General features: G+C 47.5%; 1 protein-coding gene across 1 annotated transcript in view; it reads right to left on the reverse strand.

Moving 5' to 3' along the window:
- Nucleotides 1-25941, reverse strand: part of LOC124545878 (solute carrier family 35 member G1) — a 585157-nt gene that overhangs the window by 81767 nt on the left and 477449 nt on the right. Inside the window, exons 3-4 of the mRNA XM_047124838.1 lie at nucleotides 9951-10044; nucleotides 9616-9893 (exon numbers count right to left, since the gene is read on the reverse strand). Of these exons, the coding sequence (XP_046980794.1) occupies nucleotides 9616-9893; nucleotides 9951-10013 (341 nt within the window). The 5' untranslated portion in view covers nucleotides 10014-10044. The remainder of the gene's footprint in view (nucleotides 1-9615; nucleotides 9894-9950; nucleotides 10045-25941) is intronic.

Below are 25941 nucleotides of genomic sequence, written 5' to 3' on the forward strand. Positions count from 1 at the left end.
GAATAAGATTACAGAGGAAAGCACAACTGGAATTGGGGTGAGGCACGGCTGCTGCCTCTCCCCAATACTGTTGAACATAGGCTAAATTTGAAGCATGTTATTAAGTAATGCATGAAATAAAAGAGAGGCGTGTTGGTTGGTGTCAGGAGGATAGAATTTATTCAATTTGCGGATGACATGGTGTTACTGGCAGAGGGCGAAAGACGACACGAGATGCAATAATGAGGTGAAAACACATATAGCAGTTGCCAAGGACGCATTTAACAAGAGGAGGAGGCTTCTATATTGGTGCATGGACAGCGACCTGAGGAAGAGACTAGTGCAGTTTTTCATATGGAGCGCTGCATTATACAGAGATGTGTTGTGGACTGGAGGCGTTCTCTTTGGTTAAAATCTCACTCCCGCTGAAAAAGACTAATAAAGATTTCCTGGTATGACTGATGTATCGGTTCTATATTGGTGCATGGACAGAGACCTGGGGAAGAGACTAGTGCAGTTTTTCATATGGGGCGCTGCATTATACAGAGCTGTGTTGTGGACTGGAGGCGTTCTCTTTGGTTAAAATCTCACTCCCGCTGAAAAAGACTAATAAAGATTTCCTGGTATAACGGATGTATCGGTTCTAGAGCAGCATACACAATGAAAGTAACACAGAACAGTGCATAGCAAAACAAATTATTCAACTGTGCTAGCGCTGGTTACAGCAATTGTAGAATGCAAATTTTGTCTATCCTGCACTAACCACAGTTCCGTTAACACAAACTAAATAATGATCTATGAAATAAAGTCGGAAGAAAACTAATTTTCTGTTTTGACATACTAGTTGAAGAACAATTCCAAAGTAACAGTACTCAGTTAAATTTCTAGGCAGGCGGTCTCCGTCCAGACACGATAATTCTATTCACTGTTCTGTTTCTACTCAAAACCAACTACTGTCCATCTATCGGTCACTGTTTACGACACACTCGACGAGTTGAAAACTTGAAGACACGACGAACGTTCTGCAGGAATTCCCTAGCCAAACTCGGATTGACTTACAACTTGCACCTTGCAACTCACAACTTCTGCCCGTGCACGTCACTTAAATGCCCGTGTGGCTTCCTGGTAAAACTGGCGCTCAAAGGGGCGTGATTGTCGTGGGCAGCGTGATTGGTTTGCACGTAGCATTGTTCGTGCAGCGAACGGGCGTCCACAGTACTTCTGCTACGAACTGTCACAAACTCTTCTTATATGGTATCTCAGTACACCACAAGCTGAGACATGGGCATTGAGAAAAGAGAAATAAAAGCATTTGGGGTGTGGATTTGGAGGAAGATGGAAGGGATAAATTGGGTGGACAGAGTGAGAAATGAGGTGGTGATGAGAAGAGCGGAGTAAGAGAGAAAAGTTTTAAAGGTAATGAGGAAACACAATTGGCTCGGACACTGGATGAGAAGAAATTGTTTATTGGCAGATGCTGTGGAAGGAACGGTGAACGGAGGAAGGAGTAGACACATAAGGTACAAGATGATGGAGAGTACAGGGTGAGTCAAAAAGGGCTTTACACATTTGGAGTGATGTAGAAATTTATTCAGATAACTTACAGAATCGGTAGATGCGTTATTTTGTAGCAAACACCCTCATGTTTCATATAAAAGTGTCAAGTGTCTTTTTAGTTCGATGTGACTACCATTTGTGATGCGCTAAACATCTCACCAGTAATAAGTTTTTTCCCACACTTGTTGCAGAAAATCGGGCTTAAATTGTGCAATGGCAGCCTATATTCTATTTTTCAGGTCGGCTAAATTGTTTGGTTGGGGAGGAACATACACACAGTCTTGAATGAAACCGCAGAGAAAGAAATGCAGTGGTATCAAGTCTGAGGAACGGGGCGGCCATGCAATTGGCGCTTCACGGCCAGTTCATCGACTTGGGAAATGGTTAGCAAGGAAACCTCGTACTTCTGTAAGGAAATAAGGTGGTGCACCATCTTGCTGGTAGTAACCCATCCCATCTCGGATATCTTCACCGATTTGGCTAGTTAAAAAGTTTTCAAATACATCTACATACACAATACCAGCGACAGTTTTTCTCGGTGAAGAAGAAAGGGCCATAGCTAAGGCACAAAACACATTAACTTTGGGGCTGTCATGAACGGGCCCCAGGGTTGCATGTGGATTTTCGCTGACCCATATTCTGCAGTTGTAGGTGTTCACCATGCCACTGTTATGAAATGTTCACTCGTTGGTGAAGATTATTGTGTTCAGGAATGTCTTGTCGGCCTCTGTTCGATGGAGGATTTCTGCATAGAATTTCCCACGAGCAACCTATCTGTATCACAAAAGCGCTGTGCCATTGTGAATCAGTATGGTTTAAAGTGTACATGTCTATGGATTACTCTTAAGCCCGCCAGGTTGGCCGTGCGGTCTAGCCGGCCGCTGTGGCTGTGCGGTTCTAGGCGCTGCAGTCCGGAACCGCGGGACTGCTACGGTCGCAGGTTCGAATCCTGCCTCGGGCATGGATGTGTGTGATGTCCTTAGGTTAGTTAGGTTTAAGTAGTTTTAAGTTCTAGGGGACTGATGACCTAAGATGCTAAGTCCCATAGTGCTCAGAGCCCTTTTCGTGCGGTCTAACGCACGGCTTTCCGGGAGGGAAGGAGCGCCGGTCTCCGGCACGAATCCACCTGGCGGTTTTCCATCTGCCTCGGCAAATGCGGGCTGGTTCCCCTTATTCCGCCTCAGCTACACTATGTCCGCGATTGCTGCGCAAACAAGTTCTCCACGTACGCGTACACCACCATTACTCTACCACGCAAACATAGGGGTTACACTCGTCTGGTGTGAGACGTTCCCTGGGGGTCCACTGGGGGCCAAACCGCACAATAACTCTGGGTTCGGTGTGGGGCGGAGGAGAGGTGAAGTGGACTGCGGTAGTCGTCGTGGGGTTGTGGACCACTGCGGCTGCGGCGGGGATGGAGCCTCTCCATCGTTTCTAGGTCCCAGGTTAACATAACATAACATAACATAACATGCATTACTCGCCAAACACACTTTTGTGGAATGCCAGTGTGAAATTTATGCCGAACAGCTGTTGCAGAGTTCGTTTCATGGAACCAAAACACATAGCGTGCATGCTCCGCATCAGTGAAAGTAGCCATTTTAACCGTGCACTAATCTGGCGCTAATGGTGGCGCATTGGGGTACTGATATACTACGTGAATCAAACTTGCGGTTGTTTGCTACAAAATGACACACCTACCGATTCTGTATCATTACAAAGTGGTAAAGTCGTTTCGACTCATCCTGCATAAGGATAACAACGATTAGAAGAAAACGAAGAGGACATCAAATGAGACGACTGCTTGGAAAGCTATACGTGAAGACCTGCCGCAACACAGAGCACTGATGATGATGGTGTTAAGGATGTTGTTGGTTGGTTGGGTGGAGAAGGGACCAGACTACGCGGTCATCAGTCCGTCCGACCTTGGAATAACTAAAACCGATAAAAATACCATATTAGAAGAGGGAACTAGAATGGCCATAAATGACAAATTATTGACAGCTGTAATGGTTCTTTATTTATGTGACCATTACGGCACTCCAACCGCAGTTCTCGATACCAGTAATATCGTACTACTTTTCTGCGAAGTAACAGACATATTTTTGTGACAATATTCACATTTGGTTTTATTAATGTATAGGTACTCCGATTTATCGATATATTACATTGATATGGTTCTTGCGTGTATTCATTTCTCTGAGGCTGTCATAATCTTTGACTTACTTGTAACCGTTTTGGCGCGAATGCGCACAGAGTAATCTTTGTTTCACTTTGCATAAGTTAAGTTGTTTTTTTCGCTTTATAAAAGAACAGTCAAGTCTTGCATTTGGTTAAAGTGGAAATTAAATATATGAAGATTGATACAAAACTGTTTTCTTGATGATGTGACAATTAAGAAGAAGTATATGTGAATTTACAAGAAGTTTAATAACAATGTGGATCGTGAACACCAAGTCAAATATTATTTCTACCATAGCATTGTTCTGATCTGGGATTGTTTTATCATTAAGAATTTCCTGAAAAACGCATTTGTTAGGTCTTCAAATATTGCTAAAATACAGATCTGGACCTTCTAGCAGTCAAAGTGGAATCACCCTAGAATCAACAAGATGAGCCATAACAACTTCGACGAAATCTACGTGGGAATCCATTCAAGACAAGTGCCAAAATTAATGACTTTTTTCACAGTGACTTCATTTCTTCCATTCTGACGAACCACCCACAGTCAATAACTTTGTTGTTGCCCGATAAAGCGAACATATGCTGCGTGAGCAATATTATTATTCTGATTTCTAATCTACTTTGCGAGTGGTGGTATTGTTAGACAGGGAAGGGAAAAAAAGGGCGGAAGAAGAGGGGAAGGAAAGAAAGTGACTAATGACAGGGGCGTGTAGGAAGGAGCACAGGTAGACACGAGAGACGCTCAAGAAATGACAGACGCAGTAAGGAAAGGAGTGGGAAGGCAGAGGGCTGGGGTGGACCACCGAGCCCAATTGGAGCCAATCCAATCGGGGCGAAGTGGGGAGCAAGAGGGCCTGCCATCCCCTCCACTCACCGATAAGGTGGAAGGTCGCTCCCTTAAATAAAGCGACAGAAACCCCCATCACGAATAAAACGTAAAACGAGATTCGCCGCTGAGGTACTGTCAGCCAACACCAGGGGTAGCAAGTCAGGGCAGCTGAAATGGACAGTCCAGTAAGATGTGAGCCACAGCCGGCCGGTGTGGCCGAGCGGTTCTAGGCGCTTCAGTCTGGAACCGCGCAACCGCTACGGTCGCAGGTTCGAATCCTGCCTCGGGCATCGATGTGTGTGATGTCGTTAGGTTAGTTAGGTTTAAGTAGTTCTAAGTTCTAGAGGATGATGACCTCAGAAGTTAAGTCCCGTAGTGCTCAGAGCCATTTTTATGAGCCACAGTCAACATCGATCCACAACGACAGAGAGGAGGGTCCTCACAACGGAGGAGATAACCGTGGTCAGCCAAGTAGGGCTGAAGCGGAGCCGCCAAAGGACGACAGAGGCCTTAAGAGCGGCCGTAAGGAGAACCGCCACGGAGTTGTAGAATCCTCAATCGCCCCGAGCTTGTTTGGCGAAGAAAGAGTGTGCCATTCTGCATCCCAAAGGCCCAAAACCTGATGACGTAATGCCGAGCAAAGGTCTATTTCCGGAATGCCAATAGCAAGAAATGGCCTGTTATAGCGCGCGTGATTTACGACGGCGGCCGAGTTTAGGTTCGTTCTGCGCATCTGACGTCACAAAACACAGTCAGCCAATGAACAGAGGACGACGTTGCCAGAGCTCGATTGCAGTGCAGAGTACGGACGAGTGTCTTCAGTTTTAGAAACGTTCAGTCATAAATAAAGTAATTGAACAAAAGCAATGTCTTGATAGCAGACTTTCTTTTATAGAAAGTTTGGAAAAAGCATTCTTTGTACCAGTTGCATCATATTCTATTAATTAATTAAACCAAACACACAATAAGCCTCCTAATTCAGGCGATAGCATGGAAAGGTGTTTCTATCATTCTCACAAGTCGCTTTTTCACAATAAGGAACAGCGGTAACTGTTTATTTCTAATTGTACTTTGAGGAAACTTCAGTAATTCATAGTCGTACGAACAGTGTTTGTGGGCATTTTGCGTGATGTGTTATAGTCCTCCTGGAGTTCACTGACTAACGAACTGCGTCAGCGTAATAGTTAAGGTGTTTGGCTGTCAAGTGCGAGGCCCTAAAAATAAAAAAATAAATAAAAAAATAAAAATAAAGTGTAAGGTACAGAGTTCAAACCTTGTTCGGTGCTGCTTAATATTTTCTTTATTTTAAAGCAATGTCGAAATGTCTTACATCATGAATTTTATTCGTTCGAATGTAATTTTTTGAAGTTTGTAGTGCTTTCTCTCTTCATTATAATCATAATAAGTTTCCGGTTTTTCTGATTTTGTCCTCCAATATTTTTTTTCACAGCAGTTAAAAACAATGAAAAGGCACACATACAATATTCATGTTATCTGTTTTGTTTGTATATCTTCTCTTCCGCAGTCGCTGTTTTACTATTCATATTGAGATATATTCTTTTGCGACAGAATTAAAAGTATTATTTAGAGCAGAATTTCGGCTCGTTCGCTGCCGAGATACTTCATTGTTTGACGCAATTCTTTGCTTCCCTGCTTTGGCAACATCATATTCAATGTTTTCGTCGACCTATGTTTTGGCAAGTATTTGCTGTCCGTTGTGACAAACACAAATTGTTTCCGCACTGCGCCTCACTGACAATATAGTTTAGTTTCTATGTTTTATTACGTCCACAATTCAGTTTTGCGTACTTCGCCAACTGTGTTTTAATCAGAACGTTTTAGAAAAAAAAAAAGCCGGCCGAAGTGGCCGTGCGGTTAAAGGCGCTGCAGTCTGGAACCGCAAGACCGCTACGGTCGCAGGTTCGAATCCTGCCTCGGGCATGGATGTTTGTGATGTCCTTAGGTTAGTTAGGTTTAACTAGTTCTAAGTTCTAGGGGACTAATGACCTCAGCAGTTGAGTCCCATAGTGCTCAGAGCCATTTGAACCATTTTTTTTTTTTAGAAAAAAGCGAAATGACTCTGGTATAAATAAAAGTTTTATTACAGTGGCGAAAGACGGAATATTTCTCAGTATTAGATACGACACCTATCTGGTACTTAAATTAAATGGGATATTGTTATACAGTAAATTTTATATGAAATTTAGGTATCTTCTCCACATTTCATTCTCAAAATTGTGGCAACTAAAATCGACCAAACGGAAAATATACACTATGGACTTTTACCTCTGCAAACTCTTCAAAATTTCGTTCAATGGTTTACTACATTTAATGCTGCACAATAACTGCGTTGAACATCGAAACAAAAGTAAGTCATTTGTGGGCGGAAGGTATCAGTCAAGAAGATGTGTAAAAATCAAATTTTTGGGCCAAACAGTTTTTGTGAAATCGAATGATAAGTGTGTCAAAGCAGTCGGAACACAATATGTCTGCACAGGCTGGGAGGACGTCTCCGTAGCAACGAAAGGGTTAATGCGGCCGTGGTGGCTTTACTTCATAAACTGCGGGTAAGTTTGCGAACTATACTATGCTATGGCGCTGCTTCGCTTGGCGCGTGCGTCGTTTGCAACTGATAACGCAGCAATCTCCCGCGTCTGGGCAGCACCGATTCAAAGGAAGGCCTCGGCGCTTGTCGGTGACGTCACGTCAGCTAGGCGCGGCGAACGCCAGGTCTGTTGCAGGCAGAAACGCCTGGGCGTGCTTATCACTATAAATTTCTTATTTTTGGACAAAATGTTTGGTACTGCTTTGGATTCTGCAGTTCTATTTAGATGAAAGATTTTCTTACTATCGTAAAGCAACAAATGAAGATCATAGTTCTGTATTACTGAATCCTGTCGAAACAAACGTAGATCAAGATGCTTTGCCCCATTGCAAGATTCGAAAATTTTACATTGAGGTAACTATATTTACTTGACCATTTTGTTATCGAAACTTACCCCAACCCGCTTACAATTAACTCGTTTCTTTTACTTATTTATTTATTTTCGTTTGATATCGTCACTGGAAATGTGAACTAATTTACATGTGTAAATATCCAACTGTTGCCAGTCATTAGATTACATTCGTTTTCAACAAAAGGAATTCTAAACAGGAAACAAAATAGCTTCATACATAGAAAATACTGCTGAGCTTAAAATTTTTTAAACATGCACATTCGAAAAGATAAATATTCCCCTCTTGCAACTGAAAGGAGAAACTTTATAAGATAAAAAAATTTCATTTGATAAAACAAGTCTCTCTCTTTTGCCTCTTCTTCTGTCCCCTACCCCCTCCCCTAACGTGTACAATCGCAAGATATTTCATTAACATTCAGTGCTCCTCACTGCATAGTCAACCAAGATACCTAAAGAAGAGCACCAATATGTTCACAGTTTCTTGTAAAAGCAACCCAGTACAAACGTAACTTCCTCAGATTTACAAATAAGGTAAAGAAGCACGAATTCTGTTGCTGCTGGACCATGAAGTTGTTTTTGTATATCAATCCTTAAAACAGGTGGAAATTTAAGTTCAGGAGTACACTATTTGTTAAGAAGTGTAATGAATTGCACAATTAATTGAGTGCAGAAATCTCTCACGAGGGAACCTTCCCATCGCACCCCCCTCAGATTTAGTTATAAGTTGGCACAGTGGATAGGCCTTGAAAAACTGAACACAGATCAATCGAAAAAACAGGAAGAAGTTGTGTGGAACTATGAAAAAAATAAGCAAAATATACAAACTGAGTAGTCCATGCGGAAGATATGCAACATCAAGGATAGTGTGAGCTCAGGACCGCTGTGGTCCCGTGGTTAGCGTGAGCAGCTGCGCAACGAGAGGTCCTAGGTTCAAGTGTTCCCTCGAGTGAAAAGTTTACTTTTTTTATTTTCGCAATGTTATGATCTGTTCGGTCGTTCATTGACGTCCCTGTCCACTGTAACAAGTTTAGTGTCTGTGTTTTACGACCGCACCGCAAAACCGTGCGATTAGTAGACGAAAGGACGTGCCTCTCCAATGGGAACCGAAAACATTTGATCGCAAGGTCATAGGTCAACCGATTCCTCCACAGTTAAACACGTCTGATATATTCTATACGACTCTGGTGACGGCATGTGCGTCACGTGACAGGAATATGTTGTCGACCCACCTAACTGGTACAGTTGGTGAATGAGTAAAAAGATTCTTCTACCTCGCTCGATTTAGGTTTTCTTGTGGATGTGCTAATCACTCCAAAAAAAGTGATGAAAACAGAAGAGTTCGTCAGATAATAATTGTCTGAAAATAAACTTTTCACTCGAGGGAAGACTTGAAGCTAGAACCTCTCGTTCCGCAGCTGCTCACGTTAACCACGGGACCGCGGCGCTCCTGAGCTCACACTCTCCTTGATGTTGCATATGTTGCCATGGACTACCCAGTTTGTATATTTTGCTTATTTTTTTCATAGTTCCACACAACTTCAAAAAATGGTTCAAATGGCTCTGAGCACTATGGGACTTAACTTCTGAGGTCATCAGTCCCCTAGAACTTAGAACTACTTAAACCTAACTAACGTAAGGACATCACACACATCCATGCCCGAGGCAGGATTCGAACCTGCGACCGTAGCGGTCACGCGGTTCCAGACTGTAGCTCCTAGAACCGCTCGGCCACTTCGGCCGGCCACACAACTTCTTTCTGTTTTCTCGATTGTCTGTGTTCAGTTTTTCAAGGCCTATCCACTGTGCGAACTTATAATTAAATCTGAGGGGGGTGCGATGGGGAGGTTCCCTTGTCAGAAAAATGTGTTGGTCAGCTACCGCCAATAGTTTCACATTTTCCTGTGTCGGAGAAGGAGACGTCACCATTATGAGTATTCCTGCGGCAGACCTGGCGTTCGCCGTGCCTAGCTGACGTGACGTCACGAACAAGCGCCGCGAGTTCCTTTGACTCGGTGTCAGTCTTGGCGGGCGCGCGCGAGCCGCCAAGATAAAAGAATTGAACTATAGTAGCCAATTTGAAGGGTGGTGTTACCTGCGGTGCGGGCCTACCTGAAGGCGTAGAAGCTGAGCATGAGGCCGGTGGTGCCGACGAAGGAGCGCAGCAGCAGCATGAGGCGGCGGCCGCGCGGGAACACGGGCTCCGCGCGCCACAGCACAATGGGCAGCGCGGGCAGCAGCACGCCGGCGAAGCGGCACGCGGCCAGCTGCATGGGGTGCACCTCGACCAGCCACTTGACGATCACGCTGCACAGCGAGAACAGCAGCGACGAGAGCGTGGCCAGCACCAGCCCCAGGTAGGGGCAGCGCGCCGCGCCCGGCCCCGACGACTGCGACGCCGACGCCGACGGCGACGGCGAGGGCGGCGTCTGCCCGCCCGCCCCCGCGCCGCGCCCGCCCGCCTCGTCGTCCGCCTCCACCAGCTGCTGCAGCTCCAGCTGCTCGGGCATGCCGGCGCACTCCTGAGGCCGCGCCCTCAGCCTGCGCACCGACAAGGGGGGCACCTCTCAGTACTGTCAGCAATGCGGCAGCGAATCGGCGTGTTCTCTCAAGCGCTATACACTACTGGCCATTAAAATTGCTACGCCAAGAAGAAATGCAGATGATAAACGGGTATTCATTGGACAAATATATTATACTGGAACTGACATATGATTACATTTTCACGCAATTTGGGTGCATAGATCCTGAGAAATCAGGACCCAGAACAACCACCTCTGACCGTATTAGCGGCCTTGATACGCCTGGGCATTGAGTCAAAAAGAGCTTGGACGGCGTGTACTGGTACTGCTGCCCATGCAGTTTCAACACGATACCACAGTTCATCAAGAGTAGTGACTGGCGTATTCTGACGAACCAGTTGCTTGGTCACCATTGACCAGACGTTTTCAATTGGTGAGAGATCTGGAGAATGTGCTGGCCAGGACAGCATTTGAATATTTTCTGTATCCAGAAAGGCCCGTACAGGATCTGCAACATGCGGCCGTGCACTGTCCTGCTGAAATGTAGGGTTTTGCAGGGATAGAATGAAGGGTAGAGCCACGGGTCGTAACACATCTAAAATGTAACGTCCACTGTTCAAAGTGCCGTCAATGAGAACAAGAGGTGACCGAGACTTGTAACCAATAGCACCCCATACGATCACGCCGGGTGATACGACAGTATGGCGATGACGAATACACGCTTCCAATGTGCGTTCACCGCGATGTCGCCAAACACGGATACGACCATCATGATGCTGTAAACAGAACCTGGATTCAGCCGAAAAAATGACGTTTTGCCATTCGTGTGCACCCAGGTTCGTCGTTGAGCACACCATCGCAGGCGCTCCTGTCTGTGATGCAGCGTCAAGGGTAACCGCAGCCATGGTTCCCCAGCTGATAGTCCATGCTGCTGCAAACGTCGTCGAACTGTTCGTGCAGATGGTTGTTGTCTTGCAAACGTCCCCATCTGTTGACTCAGGGATCGAGACGAGGCTGCACGATCCGTTACAGCCATGCGGATAGGATGCCTGTCATCTCGGCTCCTAGTGATACGATGCCGTTGGGATCCAGCACGGCGTTCCGTATTACCCTCCTGAACTCACCGATTCCATATTCTGCTAACAGTCACTGGATTTCGACCAACGCGAGCAGCATTGTCGCGATACGATAAACCCCAATCGCGATAGGCTACAATCGGACATTTACCAAAGTCGGAAACGTGGTGGAACGCATTTCTCCTCCTTACACGAGGTATCACAATAGCGTTTCACCAGCAACGCCGGTCAACTGCTGTTGGTGTATGAGAAATCGGTTGGAAACTTTCCTCATGTCAGCACGCTGTAGGTGTCGCCACCGGCGCCAACCTTGTGTGAACGCTCTGAAAAGCTAATCATTTGCATAACACAGCATCTTCTTCCTGTAGGTTAAATCTCGCGTCTGTAGCGTGTCATCTTCGTGGTGTAGCAATTTTAATGGCCAGTAGTGTATATACCAGGTTCGGCTATAAAATAACGCATAATTTCGAAGAAACCTTGAGTCTCAAAGCTGCGGCGTTGTGTATCGGAGTTGCGCCCACACCAGCGATACTGATGTGATAAAACTCATGGGATAACAATACGCACATGCATCTCTCAGAGAGGTCACAGTTCGTAGTGATAGACGGTAAATCACCGAGTAGAACAGAAGTGATATCTGGCGTTCCGCAAGGTAGTGTCATTGTCCCTCTGCTGTTCCTGATTTACATAAATGATCTAGGTGATAATCTGGATTGTTTGCAGATGACACTGTAATTTACCGTCTAGTAAAATCATCAGACGATCAATTCCAATAACAAAATGATCTAGAGAGAATTTCTGTATGGTGCTAAAAGTGGCAATTGGCACTAAACAGAGAAAAATGTGAGGTCATCCACATGGGTACTAAAAGAAATCCGACAAATTTTGAGTATACGATATATCGCACAAACCTAACGGCTGTCAATTCGACAAAATACCTTGGGCTTACAATTACGAGCAACTTAAATTGGAAAGACCACATAGACAATATTGTGGGGAAGAGGAAACAAAGACTGAACTTTGTTGGCAGTACACTTACATGGGACAAACCCACTAAAGAGACAACCTACATTACACTTGGTAGTCCTCTGCTGGAATACTGCTACGCGGTATGGGATCCTTACCAGGTAGGATTGACGGAAGACATCGAAAAAGTGCAAGGAAGGGCAGTTCGTTTCGTGTTATCGCGGAATAGGGGTGAGAGTGTCACTTGGATGACACGCGAGTTGAGGTGGCATTCATTGAAACAAAGGCGGTTTTCTTTGCGACGAGATCTACACTCCTGGAAATTGAAATAAGAACACCGTGAATTCATTGTCCCAGGAAGGGGAAACTTTATTGACACATTCCTGGGGTCAGATACATCACATGATCACACTGACAGAACCACAGGCACATAGACACAGGCAACAGAGCATGCACAATGTCGGCACTAGTACAGTGTATATCCACCTTTCGCAGCAATGCAGGCTGCTATTCTCCCATGGAGACGATCGTAGAGATGCTGGATGTAGTCCTGTGGAACGGCTTGCCATGCCATTTCCACCTGGCGCCTCAGTTGGACCAGCGTTCGTGCTGGACGTGCAGACCGCGTGAGACGACGCTTCATCCAGTCCCAAACATGCTCAATGGGGGACAGATCCGGAGATCTTGCTGGCCAGGGTAGTTGACTTACACCTTCTAGAGCACGTTGGGTGGCACGGGATACATGCGGACGTGCATTGTCCTGTTGGAACAGCAAGTTCCCTTGCCGGTCTAGGAATGGTAGAACGATGGGTTCGATGACGGTTTGGATGTACCGTGCACTATTCAGTGTCCCCTCGACGATCACCAGTGGTGTACGGCCAGTGTAGGAGATTGCTCCCCACACCATGATGCCGGGTGTTGGCCCTGTGTGCCTCGGTCGTATGCAGTCCTGATTGTGGCGCTCACCTGCACGGCGCCAAACACGCATACGACCATCGTTGGCACCAAGGCAGAAGCGACTCTCATCGCTGAAGACGACACGTCTCCATTCGTCCCTCCATTCACGCCTGTCGCGACACCACTGGAGGCGGGCTGCACGATGTTGGGGCGTGAGCGGAAGACGGCCTAACGGTGTGCGGGACCGTAGCCCAGCTTCATGGAGACGGTTGCGAATGGTCCTCGCCGATACCCCAGGAGCAACAGTGTCCTTAATTTGCTGGTAAGTGGCGGTGCGGTCCCCTACGGCACTGCGTAGGATCCTACGGTCTTGGCGTGCATCCGTGCGTCGCTGCGGTCCGGTCCCAGGTCGACGGGCACGTGCACCTTCCGCCGACCACTGGCGACAACATCGATGTACTGTGGAGATCTCACGCCCCACGTGTTGAGCAATTCGGCGGTACGTCCACCCGGCCTCCCGCATGCCCACTATACGCCCTCGCTCAAAGTCCGTCAACTGCACATGCGGTTCACGTCCACGCTGTCGCGGCATGCTACCAGTGTTAAAGACTGCGATGGAGCTCCGTATGTCACGGCAAACTGGCTGACACTGACGGCGACGGTGCACAAATGCTGCGCAGCTAGCGCCATTCGACGGCCAACACCGCGGTTCCTGGTATGTCCGCTGTGCCGTGCGTGTGATCATTGCTTGTGCAGCCCTCTCGCAGTGTCCGGAGCAAGTATGGTGGGTCTGACACACCGGCGTCAATGTGTTCTTTTTTCCATTTCCAGGAGTGTATTTACGAAATTTCTATCACCAACTTTCTCTTCCGAATGCGAAAATATTTTGCTGACAGCCACCTATGTAGGGAGAAATGATCAACATGATAAAATAAGAGAAATCAGAGCTCGAACGGAAAGATTTAGGTGTTCTTTTTTCCCACGCGCCATTCGTGAGTGGAATGGTGGAGAAGTAGTATGATAATGGTTCGATGCATCCTCTGCCAGGCACTTAAGTGTGAAGTACAGAGTAACCATGTAGATGTTGATGCAGATAGCGGTACCTACGCGTACACAAGATATAAAAGGGCAAATAATTGGCGGAGCTGTCATTCGTACTCCGGTGAGTCATGCGAAAAGGTTTCCGACGAGATTACCGTCGCACGATGGGAACTAACAGACTCTGAACGCGGAATGGTAGTTGGAGCTAGAAGCATGGGATATTCCGTTTCGGATATCGTTAGGGAATTCAATATTCCCAGATCCACAGTGTCAAAAGTGTGCTGCGAATACTAATTTTAGGTGTTACTTCTCATCACAAACGACGCAGTGGCCGAAGGCCTTCACTTAACGACCGAGAGCAGCGGCGTAGAGCTCTCAGTGCTAACATACAAGCAACACAGCGTGAAATGACCGCAGAGATCAATGCGGGACATACGATGAACGGGGCAAAATTTCTCGTTAATGGACTATGGCAGCAGACGACCGAGCAAGTGCCTTTGCTAACAGCACAAAATCGCCTGCAGCGCCTCTCCTGGGCTTGCGATCATATCGGTTGGACGCTAGCCTGATGATGTAGGCTGTTTTTACGTCGAATGGACTGAGTCCTCCCGTCCAACTGAGCCGATCACTGACAGGAAATGGTTGCGTTCGGCTACTTGGTGACCGTCTGCAGTCATTCATGGACTTCATGTTCCCAAAGAAAGATGGAACTGTCACCGGGCCACAGTTGTTCGCTACTTCTTTGAACAACATTCTGGACATTTTAAAAATGGTTCAAATGGCTCTGAGCACTATGGGACTTAACATCTTAGGTCATCAGTCCCCTAGAACTTAGAACTACTTAAACCTAACTAACCTAAGGACATCACACACATCCATGCCCGAGGCAGGATTCGAACCTGCGACCGTAGCAGTCGCGCAGTTCCGGACTGAAGCGCCTAGAACCGCACGGCCACCGCGGCCGGCGGACATTTTAACCGAATGATTTGGCCACCCAGATAGTCCGACATGAATCCCGTCGAACATTTACGGAACATAATCGACAGATCAATTCGTGCACAAAATTGTGCTCCGGTAACACTATCGCAACTGTGGAGGTTATAGAGGCAGCATGGCTCAGTACTTCCGCAGGGAACTTGCTACGACTTGTAGGGTTCATACGACGTCGAGCTGCTGCACTGTGCCGGACAAAATGAGGTCCGACACGATAATGAGAGGTGTCCCATGACTTTGTCACCTCAGTGTATGTCGACCGTTCGACTCTCGTAGCGGCAGGTTTGGGCACTGTTTTGCTTGTTGACAAGGGAATGCTGTGAAGAACCACGAGCGAATCTTTTGTAACAGCGAGCTCCAACACTCTTACGTGGAGCAATTTAATCCCAGTTTATGTAGAGTAGATAAAAACTTACTGCTCTGTTGGAAATATGGTTTACTGCCGAACCAAGATCAGAGAAATTACGTGGATTGTTGCAGTGAATAATGTGCGAAACTCTAATACACCGTAGACTTCCCATTCGAGCTGTACTGCACGAAACGCTAAAAATGGACCTCGATTGGAAGAAATACTCTGCTCGAAAACACTAATTTCAGCATTGATAAAACCGTAATTATCGTCTCACGCTGGATAACAGATTATACGTTGCAAGAACTGCTTCACAAAGTGAACTGTCAGCGAATACCGTCTATGACCATTATGTATCTTATAGGGGACTGTTCTAACACGGGAACCTCCCCATCACACCCCCCTCAGATTTAGTTATAAGTTGGCACAGTGGATAGGCCTTGAAAAACTGAACACAGATCAATCGAGAAAACAGGAGGAAGTTGTGTGGAACTACGAAAAAAATAAGCAAAATGTACAAACTGAGCAGTCCTTGCGCAACATAGGCAACAACATGGACGACAGAAGTTCAGGAGCGCCGTGGTCCCGTGGTTAGCGTGAGCAGCTGCGGCTGTAGAGGTCCTTGGTTCAAGTCCTCCCTCGAGTGAAAAATATACTTGCTTTATTTTCGCAAAGTTATGATCTGTCCGTTCGTTCACTGACGTCTCTGTTCTCTGTAATAAGTTTAGTGTCTGTTTTTTGCGACCGCACCGCAAAACCGTGCGATTAGTAGACGAAAGGACGTGCCTCTCCAATGGGAACCGAAAACATTTGATCGCAGGTTCATAGGTCAACCGATTCCTCCACAGGAAAACACGTCTGATATATCCTATACGATACTGGTGACGGCATGTGCGTCATATGACAGTAATATGTTGTCGACCCACCTAACTTGTACACTTGGCGAATGGGTAAAAAGATTCTTCTACCTTGCCCGATTTAGGTTTTCTTGTAGATGTGATTATCACTCCCAAAAAAGTGATCGCATCGGACGGACAGATATAATTGTCTGAAAACAAAAAATTAAAATTTTCACTCGAGGGAAGACTTGAACCAAGGACCTTCCGTGTCATAGCTGCTCACGCTAACCACGGGACTACGGCGCTCCTGCGTTCATTTTCTCCTACATATTGCTTATTTCACATGGACTACTCAGTTTGTGTATTTTGCTTATTTTTTCCATAGTTACACATAACTTCTTCCTGTTTTCTCGATTGATTTGTGTTCAGTTTTTCAAGGCCTATCCACTCTGCCAACTTATAACTAAATCTGAGGGGGGTGCGATGGGGAGGTTCCCTTGTAAGTAACTGTAAATAACAAAAATGTTCCCGTCGACACGGTCAACAAGATTGTAGGAAATGACGCGTCGCACATAGCTATTCGTAAATAGCCTTAAAAATGAGGCAGAACATGTGTGGGTGTTCGGTGAGGTCGAAAGGGAAGCAAGAAAGTGTTTTATACTTCGAGTTTGCTCTCGAGGTAAGACAACGATACTGCCATTTGGTAAGCATTTCGTTCTTCTAGGTACAACTATGATAACTGACGGCTTCAAATAGTATCAAAAATTGAAGAATGAGGCAGTCGATTACGAGTTTGAGAATCGCTCAATAGACTTTGTATCTTCAGACGATCCATCCGTCCACAGCCAAAAAACTGAGCTATTGTGGAAATCATTAAAATCACTTTTTAAGAGAGAGGGCCAACTGGAGGAGACAGATGAACTATACATTTTCCAACAGCTGTATTTTCATAATTTACGACTATCAGGAAAATCCCATCCAAGTGACACTCTCCCTATATTAAGAGACATTTCATGAGTTTGCCCCCGGATACGGAAAGAATGGGATGCTCCCAGCTGCCCACACCTTACGTGACATCACCCACGCTAAGGATGTCGTTGGCGATTACTAACTCCTTCATTACGCTGCTAAAAGTGACAGTAGTACACACATCAAAAAAAGTTTTGCATCACCTCGGTTCCGAGAGTTCCGGAACCTGTACAGAAAACTGGAATAGAAATCAACATAAACATCATTTCCGCCCTTTTATTGCTCATGAAAACCTCACATTGCATGTTGTACCATCATAAAGCGAGACCCTCAGAGGTGGTGGTACAGATTGCTCTAAACACTGGTACCTCTAATAGTAGCACGTCCTCTTGCATTGATACACGCCTGTATTCGTCCTGGCATACAATCCACAAGTTCATAAAAGATCTGTAGGTCCAGATTGTCCCACTTCTCAACAGCGAATCGGCGTAGATCCATCACAGTGGTTGGTGGGTCACGTCGTCCATAAACAGCCCTTTTCAATCTATCGCAGACATGTTCGATTGGGTTAATGTCTGGAGAACATGGTGGCCACGCTAGTCGAGTGTTATCCTGCAGGAAGTCATTCACAAGATGTGCACGATGGTGGCGCAATCTATCGCCCATGAAGACGATTGCCACGCCAGTATGTTGCCGATATGGTTGCACTATTGGTCGGAGGACGGCATTCACGTATCGCATAACCGTTACGACGCCTTCCATGACTACCAGCGGCGTACGTCAGCCCCACATAATGTCACCCCAAAAGATCAGAGGACCTCCACCTCGCTGCACTCGTTGACTGGGTTGCCTCCAAACACGTCTCCGACGATTGTCTGGTTGAAGGCATATGCGACACTCATCGGTGAAGAGAACGTGATGTCAATTCTGAGCGGTCCATTCGGCATGTTGCTGGGTCCATCTGTACCGCGCTGCATGGCGTCGTGGTTGCAAAGATGGACCTCGCCATGGACGTCGGGAGTGAAGTTGCGCATCATCCAGCCTACTGCGCATAGACTGCGTCATACCACGACGTCCTGTGGCTGCACGAAAAGCATTATTCAACATGGTGTCGTTGCTCTCAGGGTTCCTCCGTGCCATAATCCGTAGGCAGCGGTCATCCACTGCAGTGGTAGCCCTCGGGCGGTCTGAGAGAAGCATGTAATCGACAGTTCCGGTCTCTCTGTATCTCCTCCATGTCCGAACAACATCGTTTTGGTTCACTCCGAGACGCCTGGAAACTTCCCTTGTTAAGAGCCCTTCCTGGCACAAAGTAACAATGCGGATGCGATCGAACCACGGGATTGACCGTCTAGGCAAGGTTGAACTACAGACCACATGAGTCGTGTACCTCCTTCCTGGTGGAATGACTGGACGTGATCGGCATCACACACATCCATGCCCGAGGCAGGATTCGAACCTGCGACCGTAGCGGTCGCGCGGTTCCAGACTGTAGCGCCTAGAACCGCTCGGCCACTCCAGCCGGCGAGGGACAAAGGACATGCACTGAAACTTAGATCAAATGACAAAACCCACCCTCACGAATAAAACATAAAACTAAATCAGCCAAGGAAGCAGTTTCCACGTGGCCTGTTTGGCCAGCCTGTCACCAAGTTCATTGCCTGGGATGCTGATGTGTCCTAGGGTCCACACAAACACCACTGAAGGATGGGACTGGTCCAGAGCATAGATGGACTCCTGGATGGACGCTACCTAAGGACGGCGAGGGTATCACTGATCGATAGCTTGAAGGCTGCTCAAGGAGTCAGTACACAGAAGAAACGATTCCCCAGGGCATGAACGGATCTACTGAAGTGCACGAGAGATGGCCACCAGCTCTGCAGTGAATTCACTGCAGCCATTGGGCAGGGAATGCTGTTCAAAATGGCCTCTGTGGACATAGGCGAGGGCAGCATGATCATCAGCCATCGGGTTGTCGGTGTAAACCACTTCAGAGCCCCAGAAAACGTCAAGAATCGAGAGGAAGTGACAGCAGAGAACGGCAGGAGTAACCGAGTCCTTAGGGTCATGCGAAAGGTCCAGACAAATCTGCGGCCTTGGTGTACACCATGGTAGTGTATGCGGACGGACCTGGATGGGAAGTGGTAAAGGGAAGAACTCCAGTTCAGACAGAAGGGGTCGCATGTGAACCGCAATCGTTAGCCCTGACGTGGGCCGCCGATGCGGGAGATGAACTGCCGTGGGTGAAAAAGGAGACGGTAATTCGGATGCTCAGGAAAACTACTATTGTGTGCAACATAACTGGCGAGCAGTTGTGCACGTCGGATCCGCAATGGAGGGACTCCCGCCTCCACCAGGATACTGGTCACCAGACTCGTTTTAAAAGCTCCCTTTGCTAGGCCAACGACACATTGGTGTACTGGGTCGAGTACAAGCAATACTGAGGATATCGCCGAACCTTAAACCAGACTCCCATAGTCAAGGCGGCATTGAACAAGGACTTTGTAGAGCTGCAGCAGAGTAGAGCGATCTGCACCGCTACTCAGGCAGTGCAGAGCATTGAGGTGGTGCCAGCATTTCCGCTTAAGCTGACGAAGGTGAGGTAGCCGTCAATCAGGCGTCGAAAACCAGTCCTAAGAATCGATATGTCTACACCACAGTTAGTGCATCGTCATGAAGGTAAAGTTCTGGTTCCGGATAAACAGTATGACGCCAACAGAAGTGCATCACACACGACTTAGCAGCCGAAAACTGGAAGCCATGGGCCAGAGCCCATGACTGCAACTTGTAGATCGCTCCCTGTACGCGCCACTCAGCAACACCAGTACTGGTGGAGCAGTATGAAATGCAGAAGTCGTCTGTATACAGAGAGGGTGAGACGGACGGCCCTACGGCTGCTGCTAGACCGTTAATGGCCACTAAAAATAGTGATACACTCAATACAGAGCCCTGTGGGGCCCCATTATCCTGGCTATTGGGGGAACCATGGGAGGCACCAACTCAGACACGGAAAGTACGGAGCGACAAGAAATTTTGGATAAAAATCAGGAGTGGGCCTCAGAGACCCCACCTGTATAATGTGGCAAGGACATGATGTCGCCAGGTGGTGGTATACACTTTTTGTAGGTGAAAAAAGACGGATACAAGGTGTTGGCGCCTGGAAAAGGTTGTTCGGATGGCAGACTTGAGGGACACAAGATCATCAGTGGTAGAGCGACCCTGGCGGAAGCCGCTCTAACATGGAGCCAGTACACCACGTGACTCCAGGACCCAACCCAACCACTGACTCACCATATGTTCCAGCAGCTTACAAACAACGTTGCTGAGGCTGATGGGCCGATAGCTATCCACATAAAGCGGGTTTTTACCGGGTTTGAGCACCGGAACGATGGTGCTCTCCCACCATTGCGATGAAAGACGTCATCGCACCAGATACGGTTGAAGATGACGAGGAGATGGTGCTTTTAGTCAGACGAGATATATTTAATCATCTGACTTTGGATCCGATCCGGCTCAGGAGTTGTGTCGAAGCAATGTGCAAGTGTGCTGAGGAGCTCCCACTCCGTAAATGGGGCGTTATACGGTTCACTGTGGCATGTAGTGAACGGGAGGACTTTCGTTTCCATCCGCTGTTTGAGGGTGTGAAATGCTAGTTCTCCGACGCAGAGGCTCAAGCATTGTGCTCAGCAAAGTGCTCGGCAATCCAGTTTGCGTCGGTACACGCCATTGATGGTAGCACCAGGGACACCTGTTGGGTTCTGGTACCCAAAAACACGTCTGATCTTCGTCCAGACTTACGAAGGTGACGTATGGCACCCAATGGTTGACACGTACCTTTCCCAACACTCCTGTTTCCGTCGTTTTATAAGCTGGCGCACACAGGCACAGAGCTGCTTAAAGGCTATCAGATGCTCTAGGGACAGGTGCCACTTATGTCACTGTAGAGCTCGCCGACGCTCTGTAATTGCCTCAGCGACTTCCAGCGACCACCAAGGGACTGTCTTTCGTCAGGGGCACCCTAAAGAGCGTTTTCTGCCGCAGAAACAATTGTGGTAGTCACCTGCTCAACCATCACATCGACGTTACCATGTTGGGGAGGGTCAATGGTGACATCGGAGGTGAAAGTTTAACAGTCCACCTTTTTTAAAGCCCATCTGGGCAGACGTCCATGGGTCTGACGTCGGGGCAGTGACAGGAAGATGGGGAAATGTCACTATCACATAAGTCATCATGTGCTCCGCTGTGGATAGATGGGAGAAGTCCTGGGCTGCAAATTGATATATCAGTGGCCAAGTAACTACCATGAGCTACACTGAAATGTGTGGTGGCCCCAGGATTTAAGAGGCAGAGGTTGATCTGAGACAGTGAAGTGCCGACATCTCTGCCTCGGCCAGTAAGCATGGTGTCATCCCACAAGGGGTTATGGGCATTAAAATCTCCCAAAAGTAGGAAAGGTTTACAGAGTTGATCAGTCAGTGCAGCCAATACATTCTGGGGTACTGCACCATCTGGAGGAAGATATACATTGCAGACTGTTATTTCCTGCATCATCCACATTCTGACAGCCACAGCTTCCAGAGGGGTTTGAAGGGGCACAGTTTCACTATAGACTGAGTTTATGACATAAACACAAACTCCATCTGACACTCAAAGTTGCTATGGTTCCTGTAATATCCTTTATATCTGCGGAGGGCAAGGGTCCGCATTGCCTGGAACCAGGTTTCCTGGAGGGCAATGCAGAAAGCAGGTGTAAAGGTTAACAACTGTCATAGCTCAGCTAGGTGGTGGAAAAAACCGCCGCAATTCCGCTGGAGGATGACATCATCGTGAGACTGGAAAGGCATGGAATGTTCAATGAGGCAGTTTACACCTCAGGGTCGCCTGCTGCCACCGACTTTTGGCCTGAGCAGTCTATATCCATTATGTCTGAGAGACCAGCGAGATCCAGGTCCTCAGCAGATGCCAGAATCTCCAACCCATCCTCAGATGCAGAGCTTTTAGGTAGTGGTGGTGTGGTTGCCACATTAAGTTCCTTGTTCTTGGGAGTCTTCTTTTTGAATTTCTCGCACTGTTCCTAGGGTTTCCCTGGCTGGGAGGACTTCGCTGAATCAGCCTCCAGGACTGAGGATGAGCTTGACGCCCTACAACCAGCTACCAGCTGCTTTTGGGCTCTTCAGCCACTGGCGGGTGTCATCTTCCCCACTTGCAGAAACCTGGGAAGGGAGTGACCCAAGAGACCCCATCATAGCGAGAGGAGCCGAAGAAGACTTACATTTCTCCAGCGCAGAAGTGGGGACTGAAATCCCGAATGGTTGGGGGGGGGGGGGGGGGGGGTTGCTCCCAAAGTAGATGGTGTGGGAGTAACAGAAAGGGAAGTGACCCCCACCATCATGGGAGCAGGCGTAGTCTCCCGGTTCTAAGAGGCGACAGGAATTCAAGGAACTGATAGGGCTACAACTGTCCTCGTAGCGACAGCATATGAGGAGGTCATAGCCACAGGATGTAGACGCTCAAATTCCCTCTCAGCCTCAGTGTAGGTCAGTCGGTCCAGGGTATTAAATTCCACGATTTTCCTCTCTTTGTGTAAAATCCTGCAGTCTGGCGAGCAAGGTGAATGATGCTCTCCACAGTTGACATGGGTGGGAGGCGGGGCACATGGAGTATTGGGATGCGATGGACGCCCATAATCTCGACAGGGTGGGCTGGAAGTACAGAGGGAATACATATGGCCAAACTTTCAGCACTTAAAGCACCGCATTCTGGGAGGGATATATGGCTTGACATCTCAGCGGTAGATCTCAGCGGCAGACAATCACCTTGACCTTCTTGGGCAACGTATCACCCTCGAAGGCCAACCTGGTTATCCCTAGGACCCAAATGGACACCGGTGGCAACCTGGTTATCCTTAGGACCCAAATGGACACGCCAGACAAAATTAGCACCTTGCTGCTCTAAATTGACGCGCAGCTCGTCGTCAGACTGCAAAAGAAGGTCCCTATGGAATATAATACCCTGGACCATGACCCAGAGCGTATTTTGGAGAAGACCTCCACCTCCACAAACTTGTCCTCCAAATGTTCAAAAAAACTGAGGCTTCATGGACATGAAAGATTCCCCATCAACTTTTGTACATACGAGGTAATGGGGCAAATAAGCTTCACTGCCACTCTTAGCCTGGCGGCAGGCCACCAGCAAGAGATGACGTACTACGCTTCATGGCATGTCATCTGCCCTGATACCACCCACTCTGACCAGGGGCCCTTCCCACGGGCGCCACCCAGCCGCAGCCAAGGCCACCTGGCAGGATGGCCACTGCCAGGAGTCCCGATGCCCCAGGGTGACAGGCATCTACTCCTTGGCATACATAGGGAGTTAACAGCACAAGCATCAGCAGAGCGATCCCTGTGTTGTCAGGGGGCTACAACCAACATGGTACATGGCGGCCCCACCATAACGGACTGGCTACCGTGCGGGATATGAGGTGCAAAGAAGTCCATGGTCATTGTCAGCACAGGAAGTGACACTGCACAGTGCATGGTGGAAAACGCACCCAGGAAGGTGTCCTCGCCCAAGATATGGAGAGTGGGCGGGATAGCAATGCGACAACGAGAAAGTGGGCTAAAGATCTCAACGCACGATGGACATGATACACCATGTATCATCCTTCCCCAATTGGCTCGCTCTTAGGGAAAATTTGGAAAAATTGGGTTCAATCCCTACAGGGGACCATCACATAAAGGTCGAAACGTGAGAGACTCCTTTTAGTCGCCTCATATGACAGGCAGGAATACCTCGGGCCTATTCAAACCCCCGGACCTGTAGGGGGTTATGTGGAAAGGTTACTGGATGCCGATAAGCGCTACCACTCTCAAATACTGGATGCATATAGGAGAGGTGTTGGCGCGCCGTATTACAGTTTCTAACTATAACAGTTTTCCTGTTGTGTAAAACTTGTAACAAAGTTATACGTCATAATGAGTAGATGATAACACCATTTTGAATCTTTAAATTCGGTCAATAACTACGTGAAGTACTGAAAATCAAATTTTTGTTGTCCTGGAAGCCGTCAGATGCGCAACCTCCGTCTGATACTATGTGCCGGGTTAACTGTTGAGTAATATACAGCCAGGTGACAAAAGTCGTGCGACGCTTCCAAATATCGTATCGGAGCTTCTTTTGCCCGGCACAGTGCAGCAGCACAAGGCATGTACTCGACAAGTCGTTCGAAGTTCCCTGCAGAAATATTCAGCCATGCGCCTCTATAGCCGTCCGTAATTGCGAAAGCGCTGCCGGTGCACGAACTGACCTCCTGATTATGTCCCACAACTCTTCAATCGGATTCATGTCTTGCGATCAAGGTGGCAAAAATCATTCGTTCGACTTGTCCAGAATGTTCTTCAAAGCAACCACGAACAATTGTGACCCGGTGACATGGCGCATTGTCAACCATAAAAATTCCATGGCTACAAATGTTCTCCAAGTAGCAGAACATAACCATATCCAGTCAATGATATACGTAAACGCAGACCACACTATTATGGAACCACCGTCAGCTTGCACTGCGCCTTGTTGGCAACTTGGGTCTATGGCTTCGTGGGATCAGCGCCACATTCGAACCCTTCTATCAGCTCTTATCGACTCAAATCGGGACTCACCCAACCAAGAGACACTTTTCCAGCCGTCTAGGGTCCAATCGATATGGTTACGAGCCCAAGTGATGCGCTGCAGACGGAGACGTGCTGTTACCAAACGCACTCGCGTCGGTCGTCTGCTGCCAAAGCCCATAGCGCCACGTTTCGCCTCGCTGTAATAACGGATACCTTCGTCCTACGTCCCACATTAACTTCTCCGGCTATGTCACGCAGTGTTGCTTGTCTGTTAGCACTGACAATTCTACGCAAACGCCACTGCTCTTGGCCTTTAAATGAAGGCCGTCGGCCATTGCTCTGTCCGTCGTGAGAGGTAAAGCCTGAAACTCGGTGTTCTCGGCACACTATTGACACTGTGGATCTCGGAATACAGAATTCCCTAACGTCTTCCGAAATGGAACGTCCCATGCGTTCAGCTCCACGTTCGAAGTCTTAATTCCCGGCGTGCGGCAAAATCATGCCGGTAACCTTTAAAAAAAATGGCTCTGAGCACTATGGGACTCAACAGCTGAGGTCATAAGTCCCCTAGAACTTAGAACTACTTAAACCTAACTAACCTAAGGACATCACACACATCCATGCCCGAGGCATGATTCGAACCTGCGACCGTAGCAGTCTCGCGGTTCAGGACTGAAGCGCCTAGAACCGCTCGGCCACCTTGGCCGGCTCGGAAACCTTTTCACATGAATTACCTGAGTACAAATGATAGCTCCGCCAATGTAGTGTCCTTTTATAAGAACATTTTGAAAACTTTAGACATTGTGTGTGCAAGACCGCTTGCGTGCGTGGTCCGGGAGATGATTTGACAATGCTGTATTTATGAAAACGAGTTAGCAGCGACACTGAACTTTTTCACTTTAGTCCTGACTTTGCAATAAACGAATCTCCTTCATCGGAATCAACATCAGAATTTTCGCCGGCAATGCAACTTTTTTCTGAATTCACTTCAAGGTTATTTTGCAATTCTAACGCATTTCGTTCTGAAATAAAGTCCTCATCTGCTTCGCACAAGACGTCTTGCGGGTACTGAGATCACATCCATCCGAGGAATGTCATCGTCTGAAATTCGCTTGCGGGCCACTTTTGAAAATTTATGACGTTCACATTATGAAACATAACAAAAAAAAATCCATCAAA

The sequence above is a fragment of the Schistocerca americana genome, chromosome 8, assembly GCF_021461395.2.
Source record: "Schistocerca americana isolate TAMUIC-IGC-003095 chromosome 8, iqSchAmer2.1, whole genome shotgun sequence".
NCBI lineage: Eukaryota > Metazoa > Arthropoda > Insecta > Orthoptera > Acrididae > Schistocerca > Schistocerca americana.